Source organism: Carcharodon carcharias, chromosome 8, assembly GCF_017639515.1.
Source record: "Carcharodon carcharias isolate sCarCar2 chromosome 8, sCarCar2.pri, whole genome shotgun sequence".
NCBI lineage: Eukaryota > Metazoa > Chordata > Chondrichthyes > Lamniformes > Lamnidae > Carcharodon > Carcharodon carcharias.
In genome coordinates, this window is record NC_054474.1 from 79121674 (window position 1) to 79140646 (window position 18973).

The 18973-nt window shown below is 36.9% G+C and overlaps 1 protein-coding gene across 1 annotated transcript; it reads right to left on the reverse strand.

The window, feature by feature from the left end:
- Positions 1-562: 562 nt before the first annotated feature.
- On the reverse strand, positions 563-16812 carry bnip1b (BCL2 interacting protein 1b). The gene is made up of 6 exons (XM_041192950.1): positions 16711-16812; positions 11652-11744; positions 9471-9562; positions 4916-5020; positions 3685-3803; positions 563-1551 (listed from the first exon to the last, which is right to left on the reverse strand). The coding sequence occupies exons 1-6, from the start codon at positions 16792-16794 to the stop codon at positions 1355-1357; spliced, it is 690 nt and encodes a 229-aa protein (XP_041048884.1). The 5' UTR covers positions 16795-16812; the 3' UTR covers positions 563-1354.
- Between the last annotated feature and the right edge of the window lie 2161 nt (positions 16813-18973).

Below are 18973 nucleotides of genomic sequence, written 5' to 3' on the forward strand. Positions count from 1 at the left end.
AATCTCAGAAGTGTTACTGGACCTCTTACTGCTGAGATCGGTATGTCTTCTTCTCGTTTTTAGAATGTAAGAAAAAGTTTAGGCCCAGAGGCAAGCTTCCCTCTGGGACTTTGTTTGCGCAACAATTAACACCAGCTGTGGTCATAACAGTATCACAACTACTAATAGCAGGAAATAGATGATATTCACAAATCTAGGATTAGCAAGGAGAAATTCAGATAGATTAAAGGCCAGAATCCTGAACCAGACTGTTCCACCCAGTTAAATCACTGCCACATAACTCACTTTACTTATTCCATCAAAACTAGGGGGAGAAGCCGGACTCTGCCACATTCTGAATCAGTGATCATGTTTATGTTTGATTAATCTTAAAGGCAAATGACAATTTTGAGTATTATTGATGTTTTTAAAGAGTTTAAATAACAATTCAAATAAAAGAGCATAAATCTGGTATAAAGTGCATAGAAGCCATTCCCTGAATAATAATTCCAACCACAGATAGTCAAACACTGAATTTCCTTCACTAAAAAGAGCTTCATCAAGAGATTAGACAATGGAATAATTACGCTTTTTCTAAAGCTTTATTTTGACAATTTGCAATATAAGTGCTTTACTCCAACAATTTGCAGTGTATGCCCCAGCCAATACTCCTCACATGTACAAGCTAAATAAGATTAATCTGGTTGTCCACATATTACTTAAATATTGTCTAATGGATATTTCATACCTTTAAACCTCCAAGCTTTTAACGATTGTAATAACAGACCCAGATTCTTACATTAAATATGAACAGAGGTTGCAAAAATAGATCTATATAGCATTAATATAAGGTCTGCAATGAAGGTAAATAATTGGTCCCATTTGGGCAAATATGAAGATATTAATTACACTGTGAAGGAGTGAACAGGTCTTGGAATAATATTTTTCAATTGTTAAATGTAAGCAGTCTTTTTTGAATCTAATCAAATTCAGCTGGCTCCACGATACATATTATGGAATAGATATTGCTAACAAAATTGTTGTATCTCAAATTTTAGCTTTTATAAGGTAACCATAGATGTGAACTCTTAATTAGATGTTCCTGTCAATTTAGTAATAGCACGCAGCTCAAGAAAAGGGAGAAAAAATATCTTAAATTGCTAACAGTTAGGCTTAGCTTCCAGGTGGTCATTTAACTTCCCAATTAATTCCAATTAGAACATAGAATAAGACATTATTTACAAGGTTTTCTTCATCTGTTTCCATTCCAATTCACATGCAAATATCACAACTGAATTGATTTCATTATGCCCTGGATAATTTAAAAGTATTCTCAATTTCAATTCCCACTTGATGTGTGCCTTTTATTCCAGCTCTATAAAAAAGGAAACAGGCGTTTCTTTAAAATATATACGACAGTTGCCAAAAAAAGAGCCAATGCAAGGAAAATAAGTAGCTTGTCAGTCAACTCTCTGCGATTGTACTTTGTGATCAGCTTGCGCCCCAGCTGAATGGTGCCAGTCATGTTTTTAAATTCTTCATTTGTCTCCTGAACAGTCCTTGAGGATGTTGCTTGAGTAGAAGAAAAAAATAAAGATTTACATTAGAACAACACAATGCAAGACAAACAGCAAGATTACATTTTTTTAAATATCAAAACCAAAGCAAGTTGTAATACCAGAGCAAGTCAATCAAGGCGCAAATTGTAGCCAATGAAGTGGTAGGGATTTGATTATACCTCGCACTACACTGGAGAACAAACCAAAGCACATTCAATTATTATCACTTAAGCATGGAGAATAACCATTGAAACAAATGACTAAAAATAATGTAGTGTCTTCCTCAGAACATCCAAAGCACTTCAACATTCAACAAATGCACCAGCTAAACTGCATGCAGCAAGATCCTACAATTAGCAAGTTCATTGAAGAATGAGCAAAATTTGATACCACCCTACAGTTCTAACATATTTTCCAGTATGTTTGTTCTATGTCCTTCACATATTGAAACCAATGAAATAATACAATATTGGGTTAATGTTCCAAGATGGAGGTAAAGACTAGCAGCACCTGCATTTCAATAAAGTTTTGAAAATTTTGGCATTAAATTTGATATTTACAATAATAATTTTAAAATATCCTGACACATTTTAATATTCCATGTGACATTATTAAAATATTAAAATTTGTCAGGATATTTTAAAATTGTAAATGGCGATCTTCAAATAGATGGATTTCAATACAAGATTCTGTACCAATTGCTTGCTTTGGTAATGGGACAGTGGGAATGTACTTTCTGATTTGCTCCTGACTACTATAAGGCCTCACTTGACTGTTAAGAGCTGGAAATGGTAGAATACAGCATTTATAGCTTCAATGCAAAACTGTGATCAGCTTCAGAATTTCCAGTTTTATTAATCAACTAACTTGTTTCACAAAATAGCATTTATTGATCAGGGAAGAATTAAGAGACGTCAATGAGTTAATGTCACATCTTGAATCTTTACATTTGATAATACCATCAAAACAGTTTACTTTACCTATCTGACTTCTGTTTGTGGGACCCTGTGCACAAACTGACTGCCACATTTGCCCTTTTTATGACACTACAAACTAATTAATTGGCTGTGAAGCACTTTAGGACATCCCTAGAATGTGAATGGTGCTAAATAAATCCAAGCTTTTTCTTTCAATATTTCCTTGCATTCAGCACTGAGTACTTTCATAAGCAGATTTTGCATCGTCCACAAAAAAGTGTGTCTTTTGCTTCCCAATATCTAGGTAAATGTAGTGAGATGTAGGGGTCAGACACAGAACCCTTCTCACAATACACAGCCTTGCTGAAATATATCACGTGGTACCACACGAATTCTTTGACTTCTGTAGGCAGAAGAATAACACTATCAAACAATGACTCAGGCTACAAACTACTAGACAAATGCATTGTGTATAAAACAGATAGCAAACAGTATATCTAGAATAATTGCAAATTTTTGCTAACATTTTCAGAATGCCAAAAACAAAGATACATATCCTGTACTAACGTTCATCACAAGAGTGACCCTCAAAACATGGATACTTATGTGACACTCGCTATTTTTAACTAGTCTGTACCCTTGATGTCTGCAGGCAGTCAAATATAAGCCCCCTATCATTAGCTCCAGTCTACAGATTTATCTATTGAAGCGACTACAAGGAATCATGGATCTTGCAAAAATCAGACTCTCATCATCACCTCAGATATAGCTAATCTCCAGCCAATATAGCGAATCAAAATCCCCAGGATGTCAACCACATGCAATACTTGAACTGAATCGTTTGGCCCCTTTTTTGAGCAAAATATTGCTCTCTTTCAATTATTTTGTTGAACTGACGATGAAAGGAATTTAACACAACCTCAATTTAACTTCAATCATAAGGGATGCCATTTTGGACAAAATAGGTCTAAGATTCTGAACTGATACCATATTTAATTTTTCTTCTGTCCCATAGGAACAAAGTACAGACACATGACAATCTCCTTAGCATAGTAGTTGGTAACATGTATTCTCTGCGCCTTGAAGAAACAGTGCTTAAATTTTAACCCTGCATGTACTAGGACAAGCAAAATCCCAATAAATAATCCATCAAACAGTAATTCTTCATTTGTGTCATAGAATAATTTAACATGGAGGACAGAGATATCCAAACACTACTTCAAACTTACCTAATGTCTGCACCGACTCTTCACTCTGCTGCACCTGTTGTGACATCATCCTACTGATACTCATCAGACTCTCTGTAATGCTGCTTGCAGTCTGTACCAAGCCTTCCTTCGTCATCTTTCTGAAACCCAAGAGAACTTATTCCATTTCAGCAGCAGTTTTTTCTGTTGTCTTTCTTCATTGTTTGGTCTCATTTCGGTGAGAAATGCAAAAGTATCCCGGACAATTTGATCACAGTTTCTAACGGGAATATATAAACTGTGATAGAAAAGAAAACAACACTCACAAGAAGCCCTGTATTACAGAGCTTGTTTCAGAGAACATCCAAAAGATATAAATGTGTTAAACGTATACTCAGAATGTAAAAGTCATGGCAATTTATTTTTTTGTTCAAAATGCACTAGCATTATTTTCTTCAGCCATGGCTTTTCAACACTGTTTACATTTCAGGCAGATGGGGGTCTACTTCAAGTTTTTTCCCCAATATTCATTGGCTGCTACCAATATATAATTTATGAAGTTAATGCTTATGCCTTTTTGTTTGAAAAGCCAACAAAGTAATTGTTTGCTTATCTTTATAAAAACTGAAACATGATTATATTCAAAAAGGCTTAATTAGGAAAGAAATTACTGCTTCATTTCATTTATAGACGCACAAAATATTCAAAAGCTCAGATCCCATCATTTTACCATAGTTTATCACAATGGAATGGGGAGGAGAGAAATGAGCACACAACGGCACAATTACTTAACCATTACGAATAAAAATTTGTAGAACAAAACAACAGGATCCGGCACTACCAGAGTTACAGAAGTGTCATCTTCAAAGTCCTATTATTTAGAGCTTTTGGTTCTTCTCCAAATCATTTTAAAGGACAAGTGTGAAAAGCCACACAGAATATTCAATAGGTGTCTTCACCACTGACCTATGCCTATGATTCATGTAGTAGGGGTTATATCATGGAAGAGGGATGCTACTAATTACATCTGTATTCATTCATCTCATCATCCAACCCAAGCACTGCAGATAGGGACATCTGAAATGCTCCTCATGTACTTTGAGGAAATAATTGTGGCATTCTGAGGGGTTAGTTAAGCTATTTCCAGAAACCCTACCTCTGAATTATCATATATCAAGACATCCCAAGACACAGATTAATCAGTCCTTTCATAAGCAAATACAATACATTCAATGTTGTAATAACATGCATTTTAAAAATATACATAACTTACCGTTGCCGAATTGAAGAATCTCCACTTTGCAGCAATTCATCTTTTTCATAATTGTCTATAGCAAGCTTGCAAGCCAGGTTTGCTTTTCGCCAAGATGTTTGGTTGCTGTAAGGAAGCACAGAACAGCATTAGAATGCTGTGAGGTAATGCACAATTCTTTTTAGGCAAGTATCTGCAGCTTGCTTCCAAAGCAATTTTTCTGTCTCGTTTGAAACTTGCCATACAAGATTGTTGTAAATTGTAAACAGAGTGCATCGTCTACAGTGTAAACACTGGGAATTTGGTGAGAGTGGGTAATTCGGTGCTGAGGACGAAGGAGTTGCTGCATTTGCCTTCAGTGCCTGTATTAGTTTTTGAAAGCTTGGAACAGTAAGTATTTTACGTTTTTGTTGTGTTTCAGTGCAAGTTACTGTGTAAAGGAAAGAAAAACTTACAAGAAGTGAAAATGCAGATATAACTATGACTTGGCACAGCAGGTTGTGTGTATTGGGCTGCAGTATGTGGAAGTTCTTAGACTGCAGGAGGGGAGGATCCAGTTGTTATGATTCATGTCAGGACAAACAACATAGGGAAGTATAAGCAAAAGATCATATTTGGAGAGTACTAGGAGCAAATTAACAACTGGATCTCAAAGATGATAATTTCTGGATTCTGAACCACATTCGAATTAGTATAGGGATAAACAGATTAGGGACATGACTGAAGAAAAGTGTGAAAATGAGGGGCTCCATTTCATGGAACACAGGCAGCAATACTGGGGCAGCAGCAGGCTCCATCTGTACTGTGCTAGGATTAGGGTCCTAGCAGAAGGAATAAAGATGACAGTCACAAGGACTTTAAATTAGTAAATGGGGTGAAGAAGGGAAGGAGGGCTCATAAGAGTAAGTTAGTATAAATAATAATTCAAAAATAAACAAAAAGAGAGCAGAACAACAGTCAGAAATTGTGCTTTAGGTACTACAAGTAAAGCAAACATTAAAAGATGAAAACTAATTAAACCACTGAAAGAAATAAGAAATGTCTGGCTGAAACATTAGAGCTGAAGGGCAGGTTAGGATGTGTGAACAAGCATTCTTCAAATAAACACTTGGGAGTATAAAGGAACAAATTTAACGAATTGCAACTACAAATTCAACTTGGACTGCATGACATTATTGAGACATGGCTGCAAGACAGTCAGGGCTGAGAACTAACCAGGTTATAAAGTTTAAAGGAAAGATAGGGAAATTGGTAGAGGGGTAGAATAGCCTTAGTGATTAAGAATGAAATCACTTTAATGATGAGAGGAAATAACAAAAGGTGAGCAGGTAGTGGAGACCTTATGGGTTGAATGAAAGTAATGAGAAGAATTTAAGTGGGAGTTAAGTGAGGCCCCCTGGTCAAAGAGACTATTAAATTTTTACTTTTAAGTTTGCGATTGATAAATTTTTGTTAACCAAAGGTTAAGGAATATGGGGCAGAAGTGGTATGTGGAGTTAGGTCACAGATCATGTTCTCATTGTATGGCATGAATCAGGCTCGAGGCGCGAAATGGTCTACGCCTGTTCCTATGTGTCTAAATCTGCTTTTCCAAATACATGATTTTATGAAAATGTATTCTGTCAATAAATACCTCAAAGCTAAAACAGAATTACCTGGAAAAACTCAGCAGGTCTGGCAGCATCGGTGGAGAAGAAAAGAGTTGACGTTTCGAGTCCTCATGACCCTTCAACAGAACTGCTGAGTTTTTCCAGGTAATTCTGTTTTTGTTTTGGATTTCCAGCATCCGCAGGTTTTTGTTAATACCTCAAAGCTGTTGATGTTTGATGAACATATAAAAAGTCCAAACTTCTGAGCTCCAGAATATACTAGATTTCATGCCCTTTCCTAGAACATTTGTTATTTTTGTGGATTTGTAACTGATATTAACAAATAGAATAACTTAATGCTGCTTGGCTCTCCATTACAAATAAGTCATTACAAAGAATTTGCCAGGCATTATCTTGAGGAAGATGTATTTTATTATTAAAATGATAGGAACCTGATGATGTGCATATCTGTGGGGCAACATTGTATATAAAAAAATACAGATAACTGGTGCAACCAAGTAGATTGACATTAAACATTGGAAATGTCAGTTCTGTATGTGTTAACTGAGTCAATTCAATTCCTTGGAGTGTAAACCTATTTCCTTTAAAAAGAAATTTTGTTTCCTGCAAGCAAGAACATAGTTTTGAAAACTGTTTTGCATAGAAACAGACACACCTGAAACAATTTGGAACCTAAATTTTGTTATGGTCACTGCAGAGACCAATAACTTTTAAAGGAGGTTTGAACTTCCAGTTACTAGTGAAAGAGTGACACAAAAAGATTTCACATCAAACCTTTTACTGTAACAAATAACTAAAGAAATACTAATGCCCAAACACTATTTTCCTTGTAGACAGCTTATAATTTAAACTATAGAAAAGAACATTCCTTTTTTTATACTCATCACATTGCTATAAGGACTGTAATCCTGTGGGGAGTGCAAACAGTTGCTCTCAGCTTCCAATGCATTCCCGTATCTCCGGTTCACCAAGTAGTAACCGAGTGACCATCTCAAGGGTGTTTTCCTCAGTTTTTGAAGAATATTTTAAACCCACCACTAGCAGTAAAGCCTGTTCTAATGATTCTTCTTTCCCCTGGTGATGCCAGGACAAATCCCCCAATATCCTTGAAAGGTGGCAGGATACGTCTCTTCAACTGGAAAACGTCTCCATCCCACATCTGGCTGTGGTAGCTTGCAAAGCCAAGCCGCCTTTCTCCCAACTAACCACAAAGAATTGGTCTGTCTGAAATTCACTGATCTGTGGGAAGTCTGTAACCTGATCTGAAAAATGGTTCTGCTGTCCGTTTCCCCATGGCAATGTGAAATACATTAGCCTTGTTAGCTAGGCAGAAATGCTAAATAGCTATTCTTGAGAGCATACTCAAATGGCAGTTTACAGCCTGGTACCTTCAACACCTTTCTCGGACTTTGGCAGACTCAGAGTCTACCCACTGTAAACTCATAGGCTGCTACCATTGTCTCTAAGTGTAAATACCTTACACTTCTTTCCAGTAAAACAATTTGAGTCTTCCTTTAATTTCTAACAGGCAAACCACCCAGGCTTACTGTCAGGTAGACTTCAAGACAGTAATACTTTGTAAAAATTGTTTAAAATCAAACATTTTATGAACTGTACAACAATTGATGGGTTCTAACGTTCTTTTCTTTACAAAAAATTATCTTCCACAAAATTCTGATATGACAATCAGAAATCAGCCCAGTCTTTGCTGCTCTTTCACTCTCCCACCCCAAGAATGGGATGGCATCAAAGGCACAGGTGCACAGAACAGTTTCACAACAGGCAAAATCATTACTTTCTTAAGCGACAGAGTTAATGTCAGTTACAACAGGCATAACCATCTTTTTTGGTGGTATGATTTTGAATTAAGCTAGTAGCACATGGGGCTCAGTTTCAATCAACATTCAACTTCCTTAAGTCAGCAATTCTCATTGTGTCTTGAATTACCATTTATTTGTGAAGAGTATGAACTGGTAGGAATCAATCCCCTGACAGGGACAAAAAAACAAGTTTACAGTTCGCCCAGCACAATTCTGCCATTCAAATCATTGGGCTTTTAAACCATCTTGTGGACTTTTTCAACATGCAAATACTGTTAACAACAGGACAGCAACATGCACTTTGAAATTAAAGTCAAACTTTAAGACAGGAATATGTCCAGAATTTAAAATCTGATTACAAAAATGTTATTTTGAGAATTAATTTAATATAGAAAGCACACTAGAATCTGATTGGGGTGCAGTTTTCATATAGATTTTGCTGCAGAAAATATTTGCCAGAACTTGTTGCTTGTGGTTAAGTCATAAATTAATAATTTAATGTATTTTATACAGAAATAACATCCTAAAGGCAATTAGTACTTAAAAAGGGAGTGCACAATAGTGAAAAAAATGCACTCTGGGCTATGATATTCTAACAAGCCGGAGCAACAAAAGACAGTAGTGAGGCTTGCCCAAAATAAGTGCGGTTGTGACATAGGGGAAGGAGCATAGACAAGTTGCACATTCATTGTCCAGACAACAGTGGAGAGATAATAAATTACTGAATTTTATTAACATCCCCAAAGTTGGAGAGGCTGTAATTTATCCAAATCTTCAGCTATCCTTTGTCAAATTTTACTTTTTAAGAAGTCTCCCTATTATAAATATACTGTTACTGTAGTAGCAAGTCTGCGTAGGACTTGAGTTGTGGTATTATAGAATTATTACAAAATAACTCCATAGAAATAGCATTTGAAGCAAATTTAGAACAAAATTACACGTTAGTTGGACTACTAAAGTAAACAAGGCAGACAGGGATGATGGCTGTAAGTTTTCTGTTTGTCATCATTCTGACTTCTGAAATCTTTTTCTACAGAATGAGCAGAACCTTTGCAAAGGCAACAAATATGCATAATCAATAACAAGTAAAACCTGAAACTAAAATTAACCCAAAATTTTCAGACTTACACCCCAACGATCATTTACCTTAGCATCTGCTTGCGATGATTCTCCACTTCGACCAGCAGAGTTTGTTTATCAGATTCTTTGTCTTGTTCTTTTGCCATCTGTTCTAGATCCTTCAGAAAAATCAGAAAAGTATGTTGGCTTTCATACATAATAGACCACTTAAAAAACAGACAGTGAGTTATCAAAAGCCAGGAAAGCCAACTCTATATTGCTAGAATATAGTACTTTACATTGCAACTCTTTCCTCTCTCTTCTCAGTCCCTCACCTATCCATTCTGCACACACTAAATGAATGCTGAAACCCAACAACAAACCCAATACATAGAATAAAAATAAAATGAAACTTGTCATATTTTGTTTCCCTTTTATATGGCAATATTTTACATAGTAGAGCTGTCAACTGCTCCTGAAGAGGCGCTGATAGCATTTCTTCTCAACATAGCTTGCTATTCGCTTTCCCTTTCATTAACTCAAAGAATCAAAACCCTTTCTGTCTCTTGGAAATTTCCCTCAAGGCTTTGCTTGATGATATTTATAACATTAAATAACAGAATAAAGAATTATAAAATCTCCATTTCTTCACTGTCTCTTCACTGTTTCCTCTCAGTGAAATTACTTAATTGAAAACAGGACCACTTTATGAAAGCAGAGATTCCAAACTTTAGGATGCCGTGGAGCCCATCAAGCCTGTTCTTTCTATTGCCAAAATTTGTGCCCAGTCAACAAGGCTTAAAGTGTAATGGTCCCTGAACTACTAGACAGTGATGAATTAAGTGAAAAATGAGTATCTTGCAGTTTCCTTCATTTACCAGATGGGGTTCAGGGAATCTTCACTAAGGAGATGAAATAGAATGGGCAGTATCCATAATAGAATGAACTGCACAGGGTCAATGGAAAACATGGCTGAAGGATCCTTTCTTGCTCTATGCTTCTATGTTTATAAATTGTTAGATTACCATAGATGGAAAATTACCCCCATATCTCAATTGTCTTCTTACAAAAGTTGTAGTAGTATTACTGAGTTATAATAAGTAATGTTAGAGACTGAAAGAAAATGAGATATTCCCCAAAAGAATGCAGGAAATGAACAGCCTCATATTAAGCAAGGAGCTTGAGCTGCACACTCAGCAGTTTATGATCAGGTCAAAACATGCTGACAACACTACTGTCCCCCTACCTTATCAATCTCATTGCCCTGTATGTTTCATTGGCTGTGAAATAAAACCGTATGTGCTTCAAACCAAATGGTGCCTTATCTAGTACTAATTTTATTCATCTTCAGGGAGATTGAAGGTGTACACATGCGTAGAACTTGAAGTTCCAGTCCAGGTCAAAAAGAAAAAGGAATTGTTGCACTCCAGGATCCTCTTACTGCACAAATACATACAGAGCAGTGGGTGCCAATTTCCTTAAAGGTAGGCAGTCAGGCCAAGAGAGCGGCTGACACCACTGAACCTAAGGAGGTATCTAAGGCAGACCCAAATTTGCAACATTACCTCTCCCCACTTTCAAAAATCTCCTCAAGGTCCTCCCCATCAGCCCTGCCTCCTCAAATTCTCCTTTAATGCTCAGGGTCTGTTTGCAGTTTGGGTGAAGTGTTCTGGGATGTTTGCTATGCTAAAGGTACTTTACAAACTCAAATTACTGCTGTTGTTATGGGCATCAAGAATAGGATCAGGTTTGGTTTGGATGTTCCTGATGGTTGAACTATCTGCCAATACTCCCTGCTCCAGCTCACTCATGAAAGGTGACGTGGGTGAGATACTAGAAGACTGCTGACACTCATTACCTTCAAAAGAGGCTGAAAAAGGAGGAAAACTGGAGCAACAAATTGTAGAAGAAAAATCCAAGAATGTCCTTGTTTTCATTTTTAGCTGCCGGAATGGATGTAGAATTGGAAAGTGATGATTTATATCCGAAAGGTTAAATACTGATACTGGTCTAAAAAAATTTCATTTGGAAGCAAAAGAACAGCATCTTATCAAAAAGAAGATAAATACGAATGGAGCTGAGATTGAACTAAAAGTATCCAATAATTGACTCAGGTCAGTGTCCTAAATACACCAAATTATATGATGTTGAGTACAACTGCTCAGTCTGGTCACATGCCTAGTTTAAAGCTGATATATTCATATTCCTTGTTAGACACTATTTTAAGTAGAAAAAATGTATACAATGACCACTCAAGTCCTCACTCACCTGTATTCGAAGTCGGAGTTGCTGAAACATTTCTTTCACTTTAGCATTTAATTCTGTGAGTAAACTCAAAGGTCCAGGACTGTCTCTGATATCCTGTAGAGAAATCAATGGGTGTTCATAATCCAGCTCTTCTAACTCAAGCACTAAGTTTAAAATTACACAGATGTATCCCATGAGGGATTCTTATCCAAGGATGGATTAAAATCAAGCCATAATTGATTTTGCAATTATCTAATGAGAATGAAGTATGTGAAGTTGAAAATAAATGTAAACTACTCAAAACTAATATAAAAAGTACAAAGTGCTGGAAATTCAGAGCAGTTTGATCAACATCTAATAGAAAGCAATATTTCACATTTCAGGTGTGGCTAACAGAAATCCGTACAATTTAATAAATGCATCATTTTATCATCCATCATTATGGTAAAGCTTTAAAGGCAAGTTTCAATTTAACAAGAGAACAAAGAACTTTCAACTGTTTGCAGTTAATTTCCCATTAAAGCCTGGATTATCCTTTAATTGGCAGTACTGAAAATTACTTTAGCTGAATCAATTTAGATGGCAAAATATAGCAACTTTATAGCAGAGTCTTTAAAGCTAACAGAAATATAAAAAGTTTCATCACTAGTTTTCAAAATTATTTATATGTCCATTGTAGTGTGGCCCAATAACTTATGTCATGCAAACAATGTGGGCAGTACAGGACTGTGATATTATCCTGTCATGAGAATGCCACTGCAAATTTCACCCTCCACTGTATGGCTATTTTTCACTGCTGCCTTAATCCTTTAGGACAAACAAGAACATAGGAACAAGTGTGGGCCATTCAGAATCTCCAGCCTATTCAGTTAGAACATGGCTGATCTCTACTTCAACTCCTTATCCACTTTGATTTATATTCTTTACCTAATGCAAATATCATTGCAGCCAAAGTTTTGAATATTTCAATTGACTGAAGCAGCTGCAGCCATTTAGCCGAGAAAACTACAGATTTACTCTAACTTTTACAAAAAGTATTTACTGAATTCATTGCTGAATGGTCTAGCTCTAATTTTAAAAACCATGCTCCTTTGTTTTAGATCCCCCAATAGAGTAAATAGCTTCTACCCTACCAAATCCTTTTATCGTTTTAAAAATCTTAATTAGACACCCCCCAAAACCTCAAGGAAACATAAGCCATGTTTATACAACCTGTCCTCATAACTTCACCCTTTAAGGCCTGGTATAATTCAGGTCAATTTGCACTATATCCATCTTTTTAAGGCTAATATATCCTTACTGAGGTATAGTACGGGACCAAAACGTGCAGTACTCCAAACGGAGTCTGCCGAATAATCCATACTCAAACTATTCTCATATTTTGTCTGTCTTCACTGTAAAAGACACAAACACCATCCCAGAAATAATTGTAAATCAAGAGGTGAAAAGGAGGGAGGAACTTAAAACAATTACCATAAATCAGGGAAAGGGTACTGAGAAAATTCTTAGAACTACAGCCAGCAAGTCCCCAGGTCCTGATGGACTTCATCCTAGATTCTTAAAAGAAATGGCTGCAGCAATATTGGATGCATTGGTTTTAATTTTCCAAAGTTCCATAGATTCTGGAAAGGTCTTATCAGATTGGAAAATAGCAAATGCAACTCCTCTATTCAAGAAATGAGGGAGACAGAGAGCAGGAAACTACAGACACAGTCAGCATAACATTTATCATAGGGAAAATGCTGGAATCCATTATTAAGGAGGTTATAGCAAGACACTTAGAAAATCTTAAAGCAATTAAGAGAGTCAACATGGTTTTGTGAAAGGGAAATCATGTTTAACTAATTTATTAGAATTATTTGAGGAAGTAATGAGCAACAAATAAAGTGGATAAAGGAGAACATGTAGATGTGGTGTACTTGGATTTGCAGAAAGCATTTGATAAGATGACACATCAAAAGTTACTGCACTGTAAGGGGTAACTTATTAGCATGGATAAAGGGTTGGTTACCTAACAGGAAAAAAAGAGTAGGAATAAATGGGTTATTTTCATATTGGCAAGATGTAACTAGTGGAGTGCCACAGGCATCAGTGCTGTGTAATCTATATCAATGACTTGGAAGAAGGGACTAAGTGTCTGATTGATAAGTTTACTGATGACACAAAGATAAGTAGGAGAGTAATTTATAAAGAGGACATCAGGAGTCTGGAGATATAGATAGGTGATGTGAGTTGGCAAAAATTCAGCAGATGGACTATAATATGGGAAAATGTGAACTTGTCCACTTTGGCAAGAACAGAAAAGCAGTACATTATTTAAATGGAGAGGGATTGCAGAACTCCATGATAAAGAGGGACCTGGGTGTCCTGTTACATGAATCACAAAAAAGTTATTATGCAGGTACAGCAAATGATTAGGAAGGCAAATGGAATACTGTTGTTTGTTGCAAGGGGAATGGAATATAAAGGCAGGGATGTTTTGCTGCAGTTGTACAGGGCATTGGTGAGACTACACCTGGAGTACTATGTACAGTTTTGGTCTCCTTATTTAAGGAAGTTTATAATTGCATTAGAAGCAGTGCAGAGAAGGTTCACTCAACTGATTCCTGGGATAAAGGCATTGTCTTATGAGGAAAGGTTGGGCCTGTATCCATTAGAGTTTAGAAGAATGACAGGTGATCTTATTAAAACATAAGATCCTGAGGGGACTTGACAGGTGGATGCTGAAAGGATGTTTCCCCTTGTGGGAGAGACTAGAACTAGGGGAAACAGTTTAAAAATCAGGGGTCACCCATTTAAGATGGAGATGAGGAGAATTTTTTTCTCTCAGAAGGTCAATGGTCTGTGGAATTCTCTTCCCTAGAGAACAGTAGTGGCAGTGTCATTCAATATTTTTAAGGCCAAGTTAGATAGGTTCTTGACTGACAAGGGAGTCAAAGGGTATAGGGGTAGGCAGGAAAGCAGAAGCCACAATCAGATCAACCATGATTTTATCAAATGGCAGAGAAGCCTCCAGGGGATGAATGGCCTAATCCTCCTCCTAATTCTTATGTTTATGTACAACTAATGCATCATTTCCTAATTTTTGTATTCCAGTATCATCCCCTCTCCCCTTGAGATTGAGGCCAACATTGCACTGGTTGTTCAATTAGCTTTTACTGATATGTGTACATGGACACCCAGCCCCATTGTTCCTCCACAGATCCTAGTCTATTACCATTAAGAACACATTCCTGAACTTTTCCTCCCAACATGATTTGCAGAAAATACTATAGGTGAAAAAGGTGTTACAAATTTAGCAATGATTTCTACAACTCATTCCTTCAACATTGCATCATGGGTGTGCAAGTGAGGTGAAGGGACAGACCTGGTCTTCTTCCTCATTTTCCTAAGATTATATTCATTAAGCAACCTAATGAAAGGGGAGTTAGGATCTAGTATCTTGTCCTTGTAGACCAAAAATCAGCTGAAGCCCTATGGAAAGACTGAAAATAGGCAGGTAACCTTCCCTTTTTCTATTATAAACCCCTGTGTATTGTGTTCATTCAACAGAGCCCTTCCAGATGTTGATTTCAATCAGCAGCAAGAAAGCTGGTAGGTCAGGCACAGGCCTGATCTGCAGATGCAGGTCTGTGTCTATGTTCAAATCTGTGCCAGTTTCTCAAGCAGATTGCCCAATTAGGGTACCCTATTCTCATCCAACATGGAAGCAACGGATGGGGTAAGTTGTGCTCCTCAATTTCACTAGTAAAGTGCAAACTCAGCTCACTTATGATAGAATTGAGAAAATACACATCACATTCAAAAAATCCTTCTCAATTGGTAAAAAATAACTTTTTCCCAACAAATTCAAAAAATAAGCACCTTAAAAAAACAAACTATCTGAAGACTATCTGCAACTGCTACATGGACTGAATCTTCACATACAAGCATATATAAGTCTTAATATAACTTCAACCCATCTCCATATACTAATGGAAGAAGGCTATCCAGTCAATCTTAATTTCTTCATTCAGGATAGCCCTAAACCCCACTTATGGCAGCATCTAATTCTTTCCTAAACGGTTGCAGGATTTTCACCTCTATCACCATGCTTGGAGATCCATTATATGTGCTGATTACTCTCTGCGATTGGTTTAAATTAAGGTTTTCCCATGTTTAAACAACTGTTAATATTAGCCTAAAAAAACAAAGTAACATACAAATTCTGGAGTAAAGCAAAGTTATAAAAAACACCATCTTCATAAAAATGCTTGAGAGGGAGAAAAAGGACATGATATTGTAATTGATACACTGATGTAGTTTGACATGGTTTACATCATTTTACGTTTACATAGGATGACCAACTGTCCGTACTTTAAGGAACTGTCCCTTATTTTGATTTTTTTGTTCCGTGTCCTTTAAAGCATGCCTTTTGTCCCATCTTTCTAGGGCAGCTTTTGGGAGACTGATTCAGAGAGCCTCCAGGGTGAGTTTGAGTGACTTGAGTAGGACTACCAGTGAGTAAGTCAGTCAGCTGAGAGATGATAATGTGACTCAATGAGATAAATTGTAAATTTTGATTGATTTTAATAACCCCCCCCCCCCCCGCCCACTATGATTTCAAGGCCCCACTGCCCACCCTTCTCATATTGAAAACCAACCCACTTCCAGTCCCAGTCGAAGTGCCCCTTATTTTATTTCATTAGAGTTGGTCACCCGAAATTCACAAAATACAATTATTCTGCCCAGAGTGGAAGCTGGAAAACAAAGTTACCCTCAACTTAGTTGGTTGAAATGTGCGTATGATCACACAATCACGTGCATATTGATCACCGTTATTACACCACACTACCATTTATTTATCAGATGTTGCAATGCGTTTGTGTATTTACACAGGCTATAATCTGCGTATGGCTATATACACATTATACCCACATAGTCTATAGTTTGAAGCCATACACTCTACAGTGGGTCCTTTATTTAAATGCAATCTACCTCTGCACACACAATCCTATTTGTGTCGCTTCTGTCCAGATCATTCTGGTATAATTGCTATTAATAGATAATGGGACAGCAAGTCACGTATTCGCGGCTTCACCTGCACCAACGCCTTGATTTCCAGATCGTATTTGATGATCTCCTGCGCACAGATCCTGACATGAACACCCTGAGTCGCCGCCATCTTTCGCCAGTGATTACGGCGGCCGAGAGCCGGTTGGACGGAATGTAACAAACGCGCTTTATTCCAAAACAGATCAGCAATCAGGAGGTAGCATTTCGCACTGCAGCAACACCGCTGCACTCAGTAAAAGCTACTTTTCTATTCTCGGTTTCTGTAACTTGACCCTAATGCCATCAGCTTTGTTATTTTTTGTATAACATATGAAATAACCTCATTTTAAATCTAGCATGCATTACATCTTTGAAATATTCAATTCCTTGTAATAACAGTGATTGATGTGTCGCAGACCATTGGTTCTCAGGACTTTCCAGGGAGTCCATGCAATAACAGGAAAGTGCTGCCTGAGCACAGCTAACCTATGCGGCCGAGAGTTCAAGGCCCCATGTTTGGGGTTCGACTCTCATCTTCCTCCACACAGACACCTACGACCGCCTGCCACTGTTCAAGATGCTGAGCTTTTCAGATAAAAGCCTCACATGGAATATTATGGCAAATTTTGAGAATCTGTTTTTGTCATGATGACAGCTGATTGTGTGCGTGTTTGGACTTGAATATTAGATACTTTACAGTAAGGTACACTCCATACTACTATTGGCAGCTTAAATAATATTGTTCTTACAGTTAAATCTGACTTCGAAGTGCTGTTCTTTCAGTCTGAGATGTAACAGTCGTCTGTTGCATTGGTACATTGTTAACCAAAGACCCCCACAAAGCTGTCAAAGTAGTAGCAGACTATTCTTCAGCCAGTCTCTCGGTGCTCCAAATGCCCATTATTTTGATTCACTTGGTGTGGTAAACTTGAAATTTAGTTAAATGGGATTTTTACAGGTGTTTAGAAGACCACATACTACAATTCCATCCACATTTTCCTGAAAAATAAGAAAAGTCAGCTTTTAAAAAGTTAATAGTGGCATTGTCAAATATCACACCGAAGATAGGCATACTTTGCTGTGAGAAAGGTATATCCTGTAAGTAATAGCTGTTTTCTTAAAAACATTATTAAAACGCTGTCTACATGCAGTGTTTTCATGAGTATTATCGGTTAGGTGAGGATGGGGTCCATGATTGGTAATACATTTGAAAAGGGGCCCTTTAACCAAAGAAATTGAAAACCACTGCAGCAGGCCAATGCTGTAATTATGCAACAGTGCACAAGTAAGGAAAGGAATTCTAAACTTAGATTTCATTTTCTGAAAAATAAAGCTTTTTTTAGTATATATGTCTTAACTGCAACCCCACCTCCCCCCAAATATTAATGTTGCTTTAATGCACTTGTTTTACAAGAGCATAGGCTAATTGTAATATATTGCAAATGTTGTCAGTTTCTTTCCAATTACAGCAAGGTTGCATGAACATCCTTTAGCCAGCTTTGTCAAGGAAAACTCTTGAAACAACTGGTGTACTAATTATTTATTTGAGTTGATAAATAAGATTGCATTTTACAATATTCAATGTGGAATTCAATAATAGTACTATCAAAATAGTGTCTTTACGCACTGTTCTTTCGTTTTAACAAGGTTTCTGCTCTGAAATAAAATGTTACCAGCTCAGTACTTTATTTGCTTTGATTTTACTGAATGTTTGACATCAACATCATGCAAGTACTCTCACTAAAGGCACAACACTCAATTGTTTCATATACACAATGCCTACTGAGGCAAAAGGGCTATTTTGTAGCTCAAAGATTACAGTTAATCAATCGTTAACCCATTTGCAAAGAAAATAGTTTACTGTAACCTAATACACACAATCTTTTAGACTGATTCTTATGCAATTACTTGGGCATTTTTATAACTTGGTCAAAAGTAAAGCTATTTACAAATAAATTTCAGAAATCTTCATTATTTAGAATCAAATAAACACTATAGAGCTGATAATGTGGTCCTAGCATAGCTGCTTCTTCCAGCTTTTGCTTGTTTATAGGGCAGAGCTAGTGCAAGAATAGCTTATTTACATGGAGTTGCAGAACTCCCAGTCCAAGGGCCATGTTACTCTCTGCCAGCTGCTCTTGGAGCTCCTTTAAAACTTTAAAGCTACTCTGCTGCTGAAAAGAATGAGAAATGAATGTACATGATGGGCCAAATGGTCTTCTGTGCTGACAATTTTCCATGCTTCTATATGTGCCTATGCAGAATACTGGCAAAAGCTTCAAAACAGCCAGAGCACCACCCAAAAAACT

Excerpts from the sequence above, each read along its gene's own strand:
- bnip1b (XM_041192950.1), bottom strand. The coding sequence starts at position 16,794 with ATGGCGGCGACTCAGGGTGTTCATGTCAGGATCTGTGCGCAGGAGATC. Across the intron at positions 9,563-11,651 it reads AACTCCGACTTCGAATACAG|GATCTAGAACAGATGGCAAA; the intron begins GTGAGTGAGGAC and ends ATTTTTCTGAAG. Across the intron at positions 5,021-9,470 it reads CATCGCAAGCAGATGCTAAG|CAACCAAACATCTTGGCGAA; the intron begins GTAAATGATCGT and ends GCTTCCTTACAG.